Here is a 17,090-nt window from a genome sequence, read left to right on the forward strand (position 1 = left end):
AGGCTGCATCCCTGGAGCCAGCCACAGTAAATCCCAATGCATGGAAAAACATCATGCTGGCAGGAACATGCCCCTCTTCATCCCAAAAGCCAATCCTGGTTTCTGGCATGGCCACTCCAGCTGCACTGAGCACCCTGGACTCAACAGCACACAAGCACCTACCACCCACACACTCCAAGCCTGTTTCCATTTTGTTTTCTTGAATTTTATTCCATTTTGCATTAAATTCTCGCTGTTTTCCAGCCAAAATGACATAGCTGACAGAGTAACAGGAGGAACGATGATGTAGGAATCCTTGTCACCAAGGTGGCACAATGCAGTGGTACAGAGCTGTGGGGGCACACGGGACACAGGCAAGCACCGAGGTTACAGGTGACACAGGTGCTGTGCCAGTGAGAGCAGCAGGTAACAAGTGAGATTTGGGACTTGGCCAACAGCCCAGCAGAGCACCCCAACACCTGCCCTGAGCACCCTGACCCAGAGGCAGCTGCTCCTCCTTTCCAGCCCCAAGTCAGCTCAGGTTGCAGGTAATCCCTGGCCACTGGCACTCCCCAAAACGGCTGTTGCAGCAAGTTTTAAAGCCCAGTTCTCCTTTGGTTTAAGTGCAAAATCAAACAGTTCACATGCAGGTTTCATAGAGACATTGCAAAGGAGGTATGAGCCCCAGCTCAGCCCTGGCTGGAGTTAAATGTCCTTCACTGGAGGAAGGATGGCTTTGGCAGGACCCTGGTGGTGGTCAAGGCTCTTGGGGAAAAGGTTTGGGGGCCTTTAGCTCTCATCATCCTTAAACCATGTCAGATTTAAGCAAACACTGACTTTAAACATCTCCCACCATTTTTTCCTGATGAGGAAATGTGTAGGACTCCCACAGCCCTGCCTGCCTTGGTTTCTCTGCTGTGGCAGTGGTCATGGTGCCATGGGAAAGGTGCCTCTGCCTGGCTCCGTTTCCTCTCCATCTTTTGGTGTAACAGCTCCCAATCCTCACCCAGGACACAAAAGGAGCATCCAGCTACTCCAGCTCTGCTTCAGCTGTGAGCTGGTGGCAGCAGGGCTGGAGGAACCGGGGCTCCACAGAACATGTCACACTAAGGTTTTTCCCTTCCTGGCTCCAGTGGTGTCCATGGCCAGTGAAAGACCCTGGACTGGGGACAATGCACCAGCTGGCACAACACAGTGAGGAAGCAGCAGATCTTGGTATCAGATTGCCCCAAAAACCCTGTTTAAAGCCCAGAGCTCCCTGGAGCTTTGCCCCACTCCCCTGGAGGCTCCAGGCAGCTGTGCTAGCAGCAGGCCAGTGGATGCAGGATGAGCACAGCTGTGCAGTGATGATGTGCTGCTGCAGTGCTCCTGCAGCTTGCAGCACTCCAAGCACAAAAGGAAGCTCAGCTGCTCTGTGGGCAGTGGTGGATGCTCCTCCCAGGCCTGCCTGCATTGAGTAACTCCAGCATCACTTCCCCTCCAACCCCCAAAGCTCCTTCCCACTGTGCACAAGGTGCCAGGACATAAAGTAAATTAACACCCTTTCCCCCACCCCCCAAATTAAATTAAAATCAAGAACGAGGTGCTGAAAAAGGAGGAGGACGAGTCCCTCTGTGCACCAGGCTGACCCTCAGATGTGTGACATCCATCTGGAACACGACACACACCTCATCCAGGGCATGGACACGGCCTCTCCAGAGCCAGACTCTCCTCGTTCCTACGATTGGTACATTCAATTCAACAGGTGAAGGTTTCCTTCCCGGGCAGGCAGTGGCTGTTGGAGGGACCTGCTCATCAGAAGCCACTGCCACTGTTCTCAGCAGGGACAGGTCCTGCTGCTACTGCTTAGTGTCACATCTGCTGTTGAAAAGGTGTTTGATGATGCCCGGGTCTGCCAAGGTGGAGATGTCCCCCAGATCTTGGTCGTTTTTGGCAATCTTCCTTAATATCCGTCTGGTGATCTTTCCTGTAATGACAGCCAAGAAAGGGAAGGAGTCAGAATCCCAGAATGGTCTAGGTTGGAAGGGATTGTAAAGATCAGCTCTTTCCAACCCCCTGCGAGGGGCAGGGACACCTTCCACTGTCCCAGGCTGCTCCAAGCCCCATCCAACCTGGCCTTGGACACTGCCAGGGATCCAGGGACAGCCACAGCTGCTCTGGGCACCCTGTGCCAGGGCCTGCCCACCCTCACAGGGAACAATTCCTTCCTTATGTCTATTTAATCTACACCTGCCTTCCACTAGTTTAAAACCATCACCCCTTGTCCTTCATTGTCTGTCCATATAAAAAGTCCCTCTCCCCAGGAGTCAGGATCTCTTCAGCATCCTTAGCAGAAGTGGGAAGTACCAGACCTGCACGTCCTGCTCGCCCTGAGCTTGTACCTCCCCTACTCTGACAGCCCTGGACAAACAGAGCAGGGCTGATCAATTTCCACTGGCAGGAACTGTCCAGTCCTTCCCAGCACCACCCCTGGAACTCACCTGAGCGGGTTTTGGGCAGGCTGGGGGCATACTGGATGTAATCAGGTGTTGCTATGGGCCCGATTTTTTCTCTGACTGCAAAAAAAAAAGAGATTTTCATTGCAGGGATGAGGAGAAGCCACACATCCTTTCCATGATAGAAGAACAGAAGGTTAAGACACAGAGCCCAGCTCCTGAGACACTTGGCAGGGCAGTGCCTGGGGCTGCTACACCTGAGCCTCTACATGGTGGAAGGGGACAACAAAACCTGCAATACCAACACCAGAAGCACAGCTCCCCAAGTGAGAGTACTCATTTTTTCACTCCCTCCATCTTCCAGAGACCTTCCTAACAGCTACAACCAACACCATGACCATTTTGATAGAGCAAGGATTGATTCAAATTCACTCTTGGGTTCCTCCAGAGAAGAGGCTGCCATGGGTCTGTTTCACATATTCAATGCTGCAGTTTGCAGTGAAACAGCTCCTTGAGAGCAAAACACCCAGAGCACCACCCTAAAGAAACCCCATGATCCTCTCAGGATGTCCCAGTCTGCCAGGAAGAGCCCTGCTGCAAACAAAAGCCTGCTGAGCACCCCAGTCCCTCACAGGGCTGCCAGCTCCCACGAGGCAGAGATGGCATCACATGAGCAGCCAAAGGCTGGCAGAACTAATTTTAGTCTTTGTCAGCCGTGCTCTGTAATCAAGAGGCACCTTGTGGCAGTTGTCCACGCTGCATTCCCCAGACCACAGGCAAGCACCCCAAGCCCTTAACCCCTCCAGCACCTGTCCTCCCCCTGCCTGCTCCCCAATATTTGGCCATTGCTACCTTGTTTTTTGAGCTCATCTGTGAGGTTCTTGGTGAACTCGTGGCCCTCTCTCAGGGTCACAAAGCAGTAGAGGCACTCGCCCTTCAGGGGGTGGGGGTGGCTGACCACGGCGGCCTCGGCCACCGCCGCGTGCTCCACCAGGGCTGACTCCACCTCGGCCGTGCTCAGCAAGTGGCCTGGAAACAAGGGGGAGACAAAGATTTACAGACCTGCAGGAAGAGGCCTGAGGCTGTAAAACGCCCTAAACTACAGATGTGAGAGCATCAGTTTGATGTGCTTGGGAAAGGACCACAGTTGGAGAGTGAACTCATTTCCACAGTGCTCTGGAAGCTGCCAGGTGTCTCTCACCAGCAGAAGCCACCTCCCTTGGCTGTTCCCCCTCCCATCTTTAGGCTTCTTTCTGGAACAGATCATGAACAGTTCACAGTGAAGCCTTTCCAAGGCACAGGCTGAGGAGGAGCTGGATTTGGCAAGAGGAGACCTGCCCACATAGTCAGCCAGAAGGTGCAGAGGAAGAGGTTGGATCTGCAGAGTCCAGGCTCCAGCCCAATGCTGTGGGGAAGGGCAATGACACTCCACATCTTGGGGCAGGGGCACAACTCAGTCCTGCACACCTCTGCTCCTGTACCTGTGCTCTGACATTCCACCCCAGCACTGCTGTCACAGAAAGCCACAGCAAAGTGGCCAACTCCCAGAATGATCAGCTGGGGGAGAATCAGGCACTGCTGGTCAGGTGAAAGGATCTAATTTGATCCAGGGACAAGTCAAGCAGCACCTCAGAGCCAGCAGGACATACCTGGAGGATACAGGCTCCAGGAAAGGAGGGAGGGAACTATTAAATAGAGTACATGGAAAATGATGGGCTGAGAAGCAGCTGAATCTCAAAGACTCAGCTGAGAGAGGTGGGAGAATCTTCAGAGCTCTGTGCAGCCTGATGCAGCTTTGAGGTGAGCCCTCCATGGAGCAGCAGGCTGGATTAGCAACCCCATGGTCCTGCCCAAACTCTGTGAATTCCCTGTGGCCCTAAATCCTTCAGCAGAGATGCCCTGGCTGGTTGCAGAAGGTTCCTTCCCTCCAAGGCTTTGTCTCCAGGGAAAATGGTGCTGGAAGTCACCAAGTCACAGGCTTGTGTGTCCCTGAAATAACCTTGATCCAGAAACTGGATCCACCTTGAGGACAAGTTGCTGAGCAGAATCACAGGTGCAAAACCATCCCCATAAAGCAGGTGCCTTTTGAAATGGATGCAGAAGTGTCACAAAGCACATTGGTCCCCACTGAAGACAAAACTCCTTCTTACCAGAAACATTCAACATGTCATCAATTCGCCCTGTGATCCAGTAATAACCATCTTTATCTCTTCTGCAACCTAAAAATAGCCAGAAATGAGTGTGAGGCAGCAGTGCCAGCCCTCGGAGCAACTGATAAGGGATTCTGAGAGCTGGACAGAGCAAGATTTGCACTGCTGTCCCCAGGCCCCTATGACCACACCAGGCTGGACCCCCTTACCATCGCCTGTCACGTAGTACCCAGGGAACTTCTTGAAGTAAACGGTTTCAAACTGCTGGTGCTTTCCATAGAGGGTGCGCATGATCCCTGGCCAGGGCTGCTTAAACACCTGGGGGTGAGAAACACAGAGCTGGGGCCGTGAGAGCCAAAGCAATAACCCAGGTTTGCACCACAGTGAGAGACATGTCACAGACAGCCATGAGTAGCACTCAGACACTTGCTGCAAGTGCTGATCCACTGGGAAAGTCTTCACCAGGGGGAAGGAGCTTGGCTGAGCAGTTGTTCCCACCCTCCTGCCTTGCCCACATGTGCATTTAGTGATCAGCTGTAAAAGCTCCCACAGAGTTATGGCCTTGGAGGGAGTTCCCACCACCCTAGTGTGTGTGGACCAGAGTTAGTGGAGGTAGAATCACAAATTATTAAGGCTGGAAGAGTCCAACCATCACCCACATTCACCACTAAACCATGTCCTCAAGTGCCACCTCCACACATTTTTTGAACACTTCCAGGGATGGTGACTCTACCCCTTCCCTGGGCCAAAAGATGTGGGTATTACACCAGGAATGTCCCAGAGCTCACAGGGAATGGACAAAGGGAGGGTGGGGAAGATCAGCCCTTCCTTACCAGGTAACCTTCTGCTTCTCCTTCCAGCTCTTCCCCTGATTCGCTCAGGATGGCAGGGACCACACCGAAAAAGGGGAATGTCTGCCATGAGGACCAGGGAGAAAGGAGAGATGGAGGTGAATCCCTGCATTAGACCCCCATTAACCAGAGGGAGTGGGAGGCAGGGCAAGGACAGCTTTGGAAAGCTGTGGTACATGGGGCCCACGAGTGTGGCTGCACGGGGCCTGGGATTTGAGTGGTGGTCACCTCCCCACGTGCACCACTGTCCCTCTGCCCCCTGGCAGGCTGCAACCACCCAGCCATGGCACAGACAGGGCCCTGCTGAGGCTCCTGGGAAGGAGAAGTCAAGTACTCACAGCAGAGCCTGGCTTCATGGGGGTGGCAGCAGGAAGGGGTGTCAGCATGTGGCCTCCCTGCAAAGAGAGGCAAAACCCAGTGAGTTTGGGCCGTGCCAGCCCATCCCACAGCTGTGCCATCAGCTCTGGGCACAGCACATCCCAGTCAGGGCTACTCAGGGCAGGTGTGGAGATGGGAAGGATATGGCAGTGGATGGGGAATCTGGGCACAAAGCTTTGGAGCTGGGGGAGAGAAAGAGAGGCAGGAGAGCAGTGTCCAGAGCAGACTTTGGAAGAGACCCTTTGGAGAGGAAGGTTTCTCCTTTGGAGCTTGCTTGAGTTCCAGGATAGAAAGAGAAGGGGCACATCAGAGTTTCCTGGGCAGGGCAAACAAGTAGTCCCCACAGACCCCAAACCCCACTATGGGAAACCTGCAGGGAGCTCAAGGGACAGAGAGGTGCCACGGACACCCAGCAAGGACTCACCGTCTCTGTCTGCCAGAAGGTGTCCACAATGGGACACCTCTCCTCTCCCACCACACGGTAGTACCACAGCCAGGCCTCGGGGTTGATGGGCTCACCCACGGTCCCCAGCACCTTCAGGGACTTCCTGCTGTGCCTGCAGAGAGGAGGGGGCTGGCAGGGGCTCAGCAGGCTATGGAGCTGTGAGCCTGCTGCACAGCAGAGCCTGTAGAAACCCCTGGGCTACCCAAAATGGACTTGCCAGATACAGGTCAGAGCTTTCTCAGCACTCAGGGGAAGAGAGGAGACCTGGGTCATTCTGGCATCTCCCACTCAACCCTGCTGTGCAAAGCCAACGTCTTCCTTCCACTGGGACTGGCACTCACTTTTTGACAGGCTCCTCGCCGTACTTCATCAGCAGCCGGATGGCCGTGGGTGCTGTGTAGAACTTGGTCACCTTGTACTTGTCAATGATGCTCCACATTCTGCCAACATCTGGGTAGGTGGGGACACCTTCAAACTGAGCAGGAGACAGAGCAGTGACACAGCTGTTCCTCACTGCTCCCCCCCTGCAGCACCTGCCCAAGTAGGAGGAACCAAACAGCAGCTGGACCCCAGCATGTCCCTATAGGGGTATCACACAGTGAAACCAGCCCAGGTCAAGGATCCCTCCTCACTGGGCAGATGTCATTCCCCTCATCCTAGCAGATGTCCCCTGACACCCCCTTGCAGCACAGGCACTTGAGTGGCCACCACAGTGACACAGTCCCACCAGCCCAACTGACCCTGCCCACGTGGCAAAGGGCAAGAGGTCAAAACACTGTGACAGAATCACAAGCCAAAGAATCAAGAACTCCCAAAAGGCTTCCCCCAACATAACAGTGATTTTCCTGCTTGTATTTCCCTGGGGATTCTTGGGCACAGGTCTCTGGCTCCCTGATCTGTTACACTGCCAAGAGAGATACAGGCACAGGAGTTAAACAACAAGTTGTCAAATCAGCATCAGCAGGGAAAACATCACTCCCTGATTGAGTTTTTGTGTTAAGTCAGAGCAGGCCCGGCTCCATTGGTACACAAGGCTTGTACTTTTATGGGAAATAAACAGGGGAACATTTGAAAAAATTAACCAGCCAAAAGCCAACCACAAACTACTCCCCCGAGCAGTCACTATGCCCTCCCTGGAGAGCACCACTCTTGTCTGAGTCCAGGACATCCCTCTGGCTGCCCTGGCTGTCTCGAGACCCTGGCAGGGGGCTCGGGGACCTTGGCAAGAAGTCAAAAACACCTGTGGCTTCCATTTTAGCCCATGGGAGAGGCTGCCAACTCTGTATGAGGAATCACAAGTCACAAGGGTTTGAGTAGTGTAATAGGGGAATTGACACAGGGTGGAAAAGTAGAATTTTGGGGTTTTTAGAATGTAATTCAGGGGTACAAGATGGAGGAATCTGGGAGTGTCCTAGCCTTTTTCTCCTTTGTCTTGTCCTCCATGTCCTGCTGTGATGGTGACACTCTTCTACTGGTTTAAGGTAGAGATTCACTGTCTAACATAGGTGGTGGGCATTGGCACAAATCTCTCAACATGCAACATGTAATTTTGAGTATATAATGTGGGAGCCGCCCAAGGCTCAGGAGAGACTTCTATGGTTTCTCTACTAGACGGACCTCGGCAGGTCAGAGAGAGAATTTTATAGATAAGAAAGAATAAACGACCTTGAAAACTCGAGTTCACGCATTCCAGACCTCTTTTTCAGCTGCCAGGCTAGGGGAACAAGGACTTCTACGATTTTGGGGTCATTCCAAGCAAGCAGACCCCGTCACACCCTTCCTTACAGAGCCCTGCACACCATCACAGAGCAATGCAGGGATGCAGCTCAGCACCACCATCTCCCTTTTCCTGGAGTGAAAGCAGCCACTGGCACCCAGCACTCACCAACACGCTGGTGGCCCCGTTTGCCAGGGGGCCGTAGGTGAGGTAGGAATGGCCCGTTATCCATCCGATGTCGGCCGTGCACCAGTACACATCCTCAGGTTGGTAATCAAACACGTATTTAAAGGAGGTGGCAGCAAAAATCATGTACCCACCCACGGTGTGCAGCACACCCTGCGAGGAGAAGGCACAGGAATGTCAGGGTGAGCTCCCACTATCACCCTCACCCTGCCAGGCCCAGCTGAGAGCATTGCTGAGCTCCAACAGCAGCTGAGCAGGAATGAGCAGCACAGCCCCTTTCTAAGACCTCTGTGGCTTCTCTTCCTGCTGGGGCCTCCCAGCTCCCCTCTCCCCAGTTCCCCCAGCTGAGGGGTTCCTGTGGCTCAGCCTGTCCCGTGCAGGGAGCTGGGAGCACACCTTGGGTTTGCCAGTGGAGCCGCTCGTGTAGAGGATGAAGAGCTCGTCCTCGGCGTCGCACCACTCGGGCTCACACTCTGTGCTGGCACCACGCATCAGCTCATGCCACCACACGTCCATGGCTGGGTTCCAGGGGGTCTGAGGAAAGCACAAGATTAGAAACAGGCTTGTCCAAAAACAAGAGAGGGGGGATGAGGAGCACAGCCCAAACCTCGCCCCCCTCACGGGCCATCGAGGGGGATGTTCACAGCACAGCCTGCTGCAAACCATGCACCAGAGCTGCAGCTCCCACTCCCAAAGCTCCTTTTCACAGCCCACAGCCACGAGGAAAACCTTCAAACATGGTCTGGCTGCAAGAGCGTGTCTGAAGCAGTGTCCAGACCACAGGTAATGGTGATGAATCCCCGTGGGTGGCAGCAGCAGCCAGCAGAGGCTGGCAGCAGCTGCCCTGGGCTGTTCCCACAACCAGGCTCCTCCTGCCCTGTGGGGCCGCCCCGAGCTGCAGTCCCACAGCCAAGCAGCAAGCACAGCCACACGTCCCACACACCTTGTGGGGACCCTGATGGCAGCACGGCTCGAGATGAACAGCAGCATTGTGGGCTCACACTGCTTGGCCCTGCAGGCCCCCAAAAATATCTGTTCTCTGGGTTTTTAGGTAATAACTACCCAGGTAAGAAGTGACTGCATCAGTGCAGAGCCATCCAGCACTGGCTGACTGAAGATGCCAGAACTGTGACAGAGCCACCAAGTCTGTGGCTGATGGGCAGAGGTCACCCTGATGGTTGTTCTGGCTGCCCACCTCTCCAGGTGGTGGCACAGTTCAGGACAAGACAACTTCCCCTGACCTTCTCACCTTTCCTCAGAGAAGCCTGGGGGAAGCTGGGCAGGGGACATGCCCCAGCCTCAGCTCAGACCTGCACTTCTCACATCTCTCTGAGAGCAAGACCTGACCCAGAGCCCTGCACATTTCCTCCTCACAAAGCCAGACTCGCCACAGCTCCCTCAGCTGGGGTGCACAGGGAGCAGCCACAAGATGACTCTGCAGCCCTGAAGATGTTCATGAGACATTGGAGGCACATGAGACATCAGGAGCACACAGATCCTGCAGATGTGGTGCAAGGGACACCAGCTGCTTGACAGTTTGGCACAACTCAGCCCACTTGGAAAGCTTTCATGGACCCTCAGGGCTTCTGGTTTTACCTGGCAAAGCAGTTTCCACAATTCTGTCCCACCAGCAAGCTCCCAGCAAGGCACCAGGTAAACAAGCCCAAGGCTATCTAGCAGTTTCCTCTCACATCCCTCCTTGAAGGATTCCTGATTTAGCACCCAGCCTCCAGTGCCCCGGGGAGGAGGTCAGACCCATGGCACTGTGTGTCTCTGCCTGCCTGCCCTGGGGGTCCAGAGGCTCCTTGGATGAGGCAGGCAGAGTCCACACGCTGGGTCTGGAGATCCAGGTTTGCTGCCTGTGGCCAGGAAGCTGCAGGTGACCCCTGCCAGCCTCCCCACAAAGGGAAGTGCATTGTGAGAGCTGCTTTTGAAAGGCAGAGAGCCAAACCCTGGCCTGGATGCTGACACTGCAGCCCAGTGGCTCTGCACTCCCCGGGCAGCACACTGGCTGTGCCCAGGGCTCACGGATGTGGCCTGTTTCTGGAAGCCCTGGTGGCACTGCGTTCACCCCCACGCCGTGGGCAGCTCTGCCAAGCTGGGGAGGGTCTATCACTGACATGCAGCTGCTGGCACCACGGTTAGGAGGGCACGTGTGGCTGGGCAGCCAGAGCAGTTAAGGGAGGTGGGGAGCTGCATGGGAAGCAGAAGGGAGGTGCCAAAAAGAGGAAGGCAGTGCTGTGTGTAAATACCTTGGGATGGAGTCTCTGTGAGCTTTCAGTCTTTTTTTCCTGTTAAAAATCCACAAAGAGGGTGTGAAATCTGAGAAGGGGAGGATCCACACCAAGCTTTGCAGGCAGGGAGCTGGAAGCCCACAGGCCTGGATGCTGGAAATCACCCTGGCAGGCTGGAAAATGCTCAGATCCAGGGCCAGCCCAGGAGATGCCCTCTGAGCAGAAGCCTGCCTATTTCCATCACCTTCCCAGGGTACCAGCTGCCCCCAGGGCAGGTCCCCAAGGCTACCCCCTGCACATGGCTGGCTGGGAACAGAGGCACAGAGCCAGCACACAGCCCACAGACCATCCAATAGCCTCACACAAGCCAATGGCACAGTAAAAACGCATCCATGATGGAAAGAATCCTTAATAAAGTATGGAAACGAGTAAAGAGAGCCAAAGGGTAAGAGACACCCTTCAGCCTCTCCCCAGGACATTCTGCACAAAATCTTCACCTCACCTACTGGAACCAGCACAGAGACAGGCTGCCCTGCAATCACCCTACCAGGGAAACCTCACCCAGGAAGGCTGGTCTGCTCCACTTTTCCCATTCCTTTGCATCTACCTTGCCCTCACAAAAGAAAGGGCAGAGCAGGCCAGGGGACATGGCCAGGCTGTCAAACAAAGAGCAACACCCCAATAAAATTAACATGGATGAACGAGGGAAAATAACTCAAAGGCAGAGAATCTGCTGGACTTCTTGTTCCAGGGATGTGCACAGACCACTCCTCCTGAAAGCAGAGTCTAAAGCTCAAACACAACCCATTTCTGAGCCAGCAGCAGCCTGGGGGTAACTCAGCACAAATAATCACCCAACATAGAGGGACAGAAGACAGCATGGCCAGATTTGGAGCTGTGGGGTAGCTGAAAGTAACCTTTGGAGCAGCTAAGGGCTGGGCACAGCAGGGCTGCTCAGCAGCCTTGGGATGTCAGCAGGCAGCCAGAGCCCCACGACACCTTCTCCTCCTTCCACCCCCTTCTCACCACATGCCTCTGGGCCACATCCTTTCATCTCTAGTTGCAAAGGAAAGCCCCAGCCTAAGAGCTGTCAGAGTCCCTGTGGCAGCTGCACAGACCCTGCACTGCTCTCAGCAGAGGATTGCTGCCCTGTCACGGGGCTGCACTGAGCTCACACTCAGATGTGAGCACAAATCTCCTGGGCTTCCTCTCCTGCTGCCACTGCCACAGCTACAGTGCAGCACAGCATCGGTCTTTGCACAAAAGGGGAGAGAGACAAAGGGTCAGGAAGGAAAAGCCTTGTACTAGGCAGAGGAAAATGGGTCTCTTGTCCCTAGTGGCTCTGGAAGATGTACCATGGGGTCCTGTGGGCTGGCAGCTTGTGAGGGTGTTAAAGGAAGTAGCAGGGAGAGGATCTTGGTGAGGAAAATGAACCATTTTTCAGACCACTCACATGGCAACTTCAGCAAGGAGGGGTGAAAACAGAACAGGAGTGTTCAGGGAATCACTGGAGTGGTTTTGCACTGATCAGTTTGCTGGTCTCTGGCTCATGGTAATAAAACCCCCCTCTCATCCCACCAGGAACACACCTGCACTTCCTGGCACAGCCTTTTCAGAGGAGGAGACTTGCTGCAGGTCCCGTCCACTGCTATCTCTTCCCTGCCCAGGTGCTTCACCACGATGCACTTTTTCAAAGAGGATCCCCTGTAAAAGGCAGGAGCTGTCACACTGGGCTGCTCAGGGGCTGAGCCAGTCCTTCCTGGGATTCACAGGCAGCACAGGAGGCAGGGCAGGGGCCTGGAGCTCCTTTTGTTGAGCTGGAGCATTTGCTGCCATGCAAACTCCATGGTACACCGTGAACTTCCAAGGACACCAGCCACAGGACCAGCTTAAAGAGCAGGAACAGTCTGTGTACAGCTTACTGGGGATTTATCAGGTGTGATTCCTGGGAGGAAGTGGGGGTCTCACAAGTCTCTCTCCCAGAATACTGCTGTGGAGATTCCTTACAAATCCCAAATTTGCCTGCCTGTGACCAGGAACAAGCTCTCCTACCAGGAGATGTTAGTGGCTGCTCCAACCCCTAGGCATGACTGACTGTCTCACAGGGAGGAAAGGCTTCCAAAGCCTGATTATACATCAAGGAAAGGTGTAGGTGTTTGCCCCCTTATGAGGGAAAAGACAGCCTACAGAACACTGACAGAATGATCTTATTTCCCTTCAACCCTGTTCAGGGTATCAGCACAGTCTCCACCAGTTAATTCCCAGCTTCAGGATCACTCCTGTCCTCCCAGGTACCTATTTTTACAGACATAAAGACTTATGTTTTCTTAAAGAGTTTGAATTTCTATTGTGCAGATTATGTGCCCTGAATTTCCATGTTTGATCTAACACACAAACCCACATTCAGTCTCCCACAAGCTACACAGATGCTGTGTCTGTAAGCTTGGCAAAGTCATTCCACCAGGATTATTTCCCTTTCTGTAACATCTGATGACTGTTTGTGTCAGACCTGCTGCAGAGTCTGCCCACCTATGACAACTCCCACTTGTGCAGAAGCAGATTCTGGCAGCAATGCCCTTTTCTACAAAGGAATCCAAACTTACTTGTCTATACATTTCCGGATGGCTTCGTCTGCAATCTGCTTCAAGTTGACCAGTTTGTCCCCTCGATAAAAGGCATCTGCAAAATGGTGAGGGAAACATCAGAAGGGTTTCCCAGCCAAGGCAGCCTGGGACAGCTGGAGCAACAAGCACTTTCAGGAGGGCAGAGCAGACTCATGCACTGGAGTGAGAGGAAGCAGACAAACAGCTGATGGGAAAGCTCTCCTAATGCACCCTTTTAGCCCAGAGAAACAGATGCCAGAAGACACGGTGGAATTCCTTCTCTGGGAGAGGTCCCAGTTTGACCTGGAAAATCTCTTGGGAATATGCTGTGGAAAATAATCCAATGCATCCAGAACATAGACTGCAGTTTAGTGGGTCCTTTTCATGCCATGGGAATTAATAAAAACACTATTTCTTGCACTTTTGGAAAAAACAGCTAGGAAATGCAGTGGGTTTACATGCAACTACTACCACACTCTTGATCCTTTGCTTTACAAGGCTGAGAGCTGCAGCAGAAATGTCATTACAACTGGGAAGGGTGGGAATTCTTACATTAGGCCTCCCTCATGATACATCTTGCAAACATCTGGCTGATTTTCAGGAGAAACATGGATGAGAAGTGTTTGGAAACATTCTATTAGCAGCTGGTGACATCAAGCTTTACAGGACAAACTGAGGGGCTGCTCAGAGGCTTCGCCACGTTTGGAGTGGGAAGCAGCATTCAGGAACAGCTACAGCACTGCACCTGCTTTGGGAGGCTCAGCTTAGGCACTGGCTTTCTCTCTTCCACTTCCAAGCTTTTAAAATAAAGATCTTTCAGCCAGACAACAGGAAGAGAGTTGCTCAGACGTGTGTTTTACCTGCCGTGATGAGGAGAGAGCAACCGCAGTCAAGGATCCGATCGCAAAGGGATTCTGCAGAGAAACCTGCAAACTGCCAGAGAGCATACAGCAGAGTCAGCAAGGAGACACAGAAACCCAGCCCCACACCCCACAGCTGCTGTGCTGTTCACCCAAGGCAAATGATTCAGCACCAGGCACTGATGGAAAGAGCCAAAGGAGCTCACTGCACAGTTAATGCAGGGAAACGGCAGCGTCTTAACTGAGCTTCCATCCATCTCAGGGTCAGTACTCATCTTTCCAGCCCCTCTCCCAAAACCAAGAGCTGCTCCCCTCAGAGCTCAGCACCAAGAGCTTGTCCCTACCACAACAGAGTGCAGAGCTCCAATCCTGGCACAGGCGAGCATGGCTACGACCAGCTCCAGGATCATTGGCAGGTAGATGGAAACCCGGTCTCCTTTTTTCACCCCTATGGAGGGAAAGTGAACATGGCATTTGTCAAAATGAACATGTTAAATGGCAAAAGAACAGGACATAGAAATAAATAACTTTTTTTAATTCCACATTTACATGCACACAATAAAGCTTCAGCTGGAGCTGGAGTTGAAGCAGCCTTGGATTTTGCCTTTCAAGCACTATGGCTCTTGACAGATGATGACTAATGATCCATGTTCTCATCTACCTCCCTGAAGGAAGCAGGAAAGTAACCAGAGCCTACTGCTTGTTGGAAAACCCCAGAGCACAGAGTTTTGAGCACTGATTTCTTCCTTGTACAGCTGATATGATCAGCACTATCAGTTTTCACAGACAGAGCCAGGAATGAATCTGTGCATTGCAGAACAAATTGATGAGAATTACTCAACAGACTGGCAACCACACAAGCAGTGACCCCAATCTCCAAACCCTTGGCCAAATGCCTCCCCAGTATCCAGTGCTCCTGCTGCCCCAGCTGTGTACCTTGGCTGCGGAGGACATTGGCAAACTGGCAGACTTTGTGCAGCAGCTCACGGTAGGTGATCTTCGTGGAATCCCCAGGTTCATTCCCTTCCCTGGAAAAGCAAGATAATCTTTGTCACTGTGCAGCAGTACAAGGTAAGAGTGACACTGAAAACTGCTCTGGCCAACAAATATGTCCTCACCTGCCCTTCTGAGCATAGAGTAACCAAACTCCAGAAATCCAGTTCTGGGCTAAAGTTCCATAATAGTAGGAAAATTAAGTTCAAAGTGCCCAGCGCTGTGTAGATCACTACTGAAAGCAACTGAATGTGTGAAATGGAAATACCAGCACTTTCAGAGAGGTAAGAAGAGTCCAAAGCTTAACAAAGAACCCAAGCTAAGAGTGCACAGGCTCAGGAGCACTCTGGGATTTATGGCATGGCTCCCTCTCTCCTGGGTGCTCACTGTGCCTGCAGATATCTCGCCATGAAACATGGCCCATCGTGCAGCAACACCCAGCCCCCAAATACCTGACATCTGATGGGCTGTGATGGCATGCCAAGGCCTGTCTTGTTTTCCAAGGTCATATATAAATACACCCATGTATGTTTGCTCACTGTCATGCCTTATTCTCCCTGTGCTCCTCTGTGAACCAGCTCCAGGTTCCTGCAGCCCAGACTGTGATGGGAAGGAGAGCCAAGGGACAGGAATGTCACATCCCCAGGGAAATGACTTACTACTGAAGTAAAAACCAGCTAATTTTGATGTGACTCAACACTTCAGCCATGCAAATCAGGTGGCACTCCCAAAGTATCAGGAGATTCATAAACAATTTGACATGACTTCACAGTGGAGAAACAGCAGTCTCCTACGCCCTGGAAGGACACAGAGTGTCTCCAAGGCAGCCAGCACAGAAACTCTTGATCCATAGATGAATAGGGATATCACATCTCTCTCAGCTGCCAGCGCTTCTGGAAAAGTGTCCCCTTAGTGTGTGCAGCCAAATGAAAAGTGCCACTGGTGCTGGGGAGAGGCCAGGAAGCACCCCCATGCCATGTGCTCCCTCAGGATTGCAGCCAGGCTCTGCCTAGCTCTGAAACAGAAACGTCACCTCTTCAACATGTCAAACAGAGCACTCCAAAACTAAGTACGGAATTCTAACAAAAACCAACCGCTTCCCCCAGCAACACAAACAGCAGGAAGGCTTCTGGGATGCAGAAATGCATAAAGCAACATCCTAATTTCCCAAGTAATGCTGTAAATCATGCCATTCTGTGCCAGCACAACAGTGACCACATGCTCCAATGGCAGACAAGGTCCTGGTAGAGAAACCACAAGAGCTGGGAGAGCCTCACTGATACAAGCTCTGCTCCTGCCCCATGTAGAACAGGGGTTCCAAAAGTGGTGGATACACCTGGATCATCATTTGTGGATCTGCTGCTTACACACTTGCCTTATCCCTCTTGACACGCAGCTATACTCCTGGCTTCCACAGTGCTCTGCAGCAATTGGGACCATGGATACCTGCACTGACACAGGACAGGGAATTTTCCCACCACTGGCTGCTGGAAGGGTGATTCCCTGCTTGATATTTTATGCAAGTTTGGCCCCTTCTGAGTGCAAAGGGGAGAGACACAAGAATACAAAGCTAAAGCAAAGCGTGGGAACGTGAACCAAGTGTCTAAGGCAGGCGGCTCAGCCTTGACATCCCAGCATTTTCCTCTCCTTTTCCCATCACAGCCAGAAGCATCACTTTGAGCTAAATGACATGTGAAACTATTAGTCAAGGTCCCTTACAGCAGGACTCTCAGCTAGGAAAGGGAAACCAGGAAATCAGTTTCCTTTTTCATTCTGTTACTTGAGGTCAAAGATGCAAGAGCTGATTCCAGTGCTGGGCTGAGCAGCTGTAACTGATCAGGCTCACAAGAACAGCATCTGCTTCTGCTGTGTCTGGCTGCACACTGACTGCCTTCCCTCACCATCCAGGTTTTCCTTTGTGCACCTACATCAAGGCTGGTGCTGTGCAAACCTGCTTGTGTCCAGATGTACGGGATCACTGTGTGTGCAGCTTTCCCCTCAGCCACGAGCCTTGCTATGGAATAGCTCTTAAAAGACAATTACAATGCTTCCAAATGCAAGCTGGAGCATCCCAGCCCATTAATCCCTCATCTAAAGGTCACTGGGGTCTGCTGGGCACCACAGGCAGGCCCTGTGCAAACCAGCCCCCAGGTCAACAAACAGGGCAGGAAGGATGTCCCTTTGTCCGTGCTCTGGCCCAGCGAAGGATCTAATTACAGCCTTTACTAAGAGAGGAACACATTAGGAGGAAAGACTAGC

At 52.8% G+C, this 17,090-nt stretch overlaps 1 protein-coding gene across 2 annotated transcripts in view; it reads right to left on the bottom strand.

The window, feature by feature from the left end:
* Window positions 1-183: 183 nt before the first annotated feature.
* ACSS2 (acyl-CoA synthetase short chain family member 2) overlaps window positions 184-17,090 on the bottom strand; it is a 31,551-nt gene continuing 14,644 nt past the window's right edge. The window contains exons 3-19 of one of the 2 annotated variants that reach the window (XM_053993027.1): window positions 14,775-14,866; window positions 14,183-14,286; window positions 13,839-13,911; window positions 12,979-13,054; window positions 11,965-12,079; window positions 10,394-10,432; window positions 8,538-8,675; window positions 8,124-8,294; window positions 6,580-6,713; window positions 6,218-6,350; window positions 5,754-5,810; window positions 5,398-5,478; window positions 4,774-4,882; window positions 4,565-4,633; window positions 3,267-3,443; window positions 2,460-2,534; window positions 184-1,945 (exon numbers count right to left, since the gene is read on the bottom strand). In XM_053993027.1, the coding sequence (XP_053849002.1) occupies window positions 1,818-1,945; window positions 2,460-2,534; window positions 3,267-3,443; window positions 4,565-4,633; window positions 4,774-4,882; window positions 5,398-5,478; window positions 5,754-5,810; window positions 6,218-6,350; window positions 6,580-6,713; window positions 8,124-8,294; window positions 8,538-8,675; window positions 10,394-10,432; window positions 11,965-12,079; window positions 12,979-13,054; window positions 13,839-13,911; window positions 14,183-14,286; window positions 14,775-14,866 (1,771 nt within the window). In that variant the 3' untranslated portion in view covers window positions 184-1,817. The remainder of the gene's footprint in view (window positions 1,946-2,459; window positions 2,535-3,266; window positions 3,444-4,564; window positions 4,634-4,773; window positions 4,883-5,397; window positions 5,479-5,753; window positions 5,811-6,217; window positions 6,351-6,579; window positions 6,714-8,123; window positions 8,295-8,537; window positions 8,676-10,393; window positions 10,433-11,964; window positions 12,080-12,978; window positions 13,055-13,838; window positions 13,912-14,182; window positions 14,287-14,774; window positions 14,867-17,090) is intronic. The other variant, XM_053993028.1, reaches the window with a different exon arrangement.

This window comes from Vidua macroura, chromosome 17 (assembly GCF_024509145.1).
Source record: "Vidua macroura isolate BioBank_ID:100142 chromosome 17, ASM2450914v1, whole genome shotgun sequence".
In the NCBI taxonomy this organism is placed as follows: domain Eukaryota; kingdom Metazoa; phylum Chordata; class Aves; order Passeriformes; family Viduidae; genus Vidua; species Vidua macroura.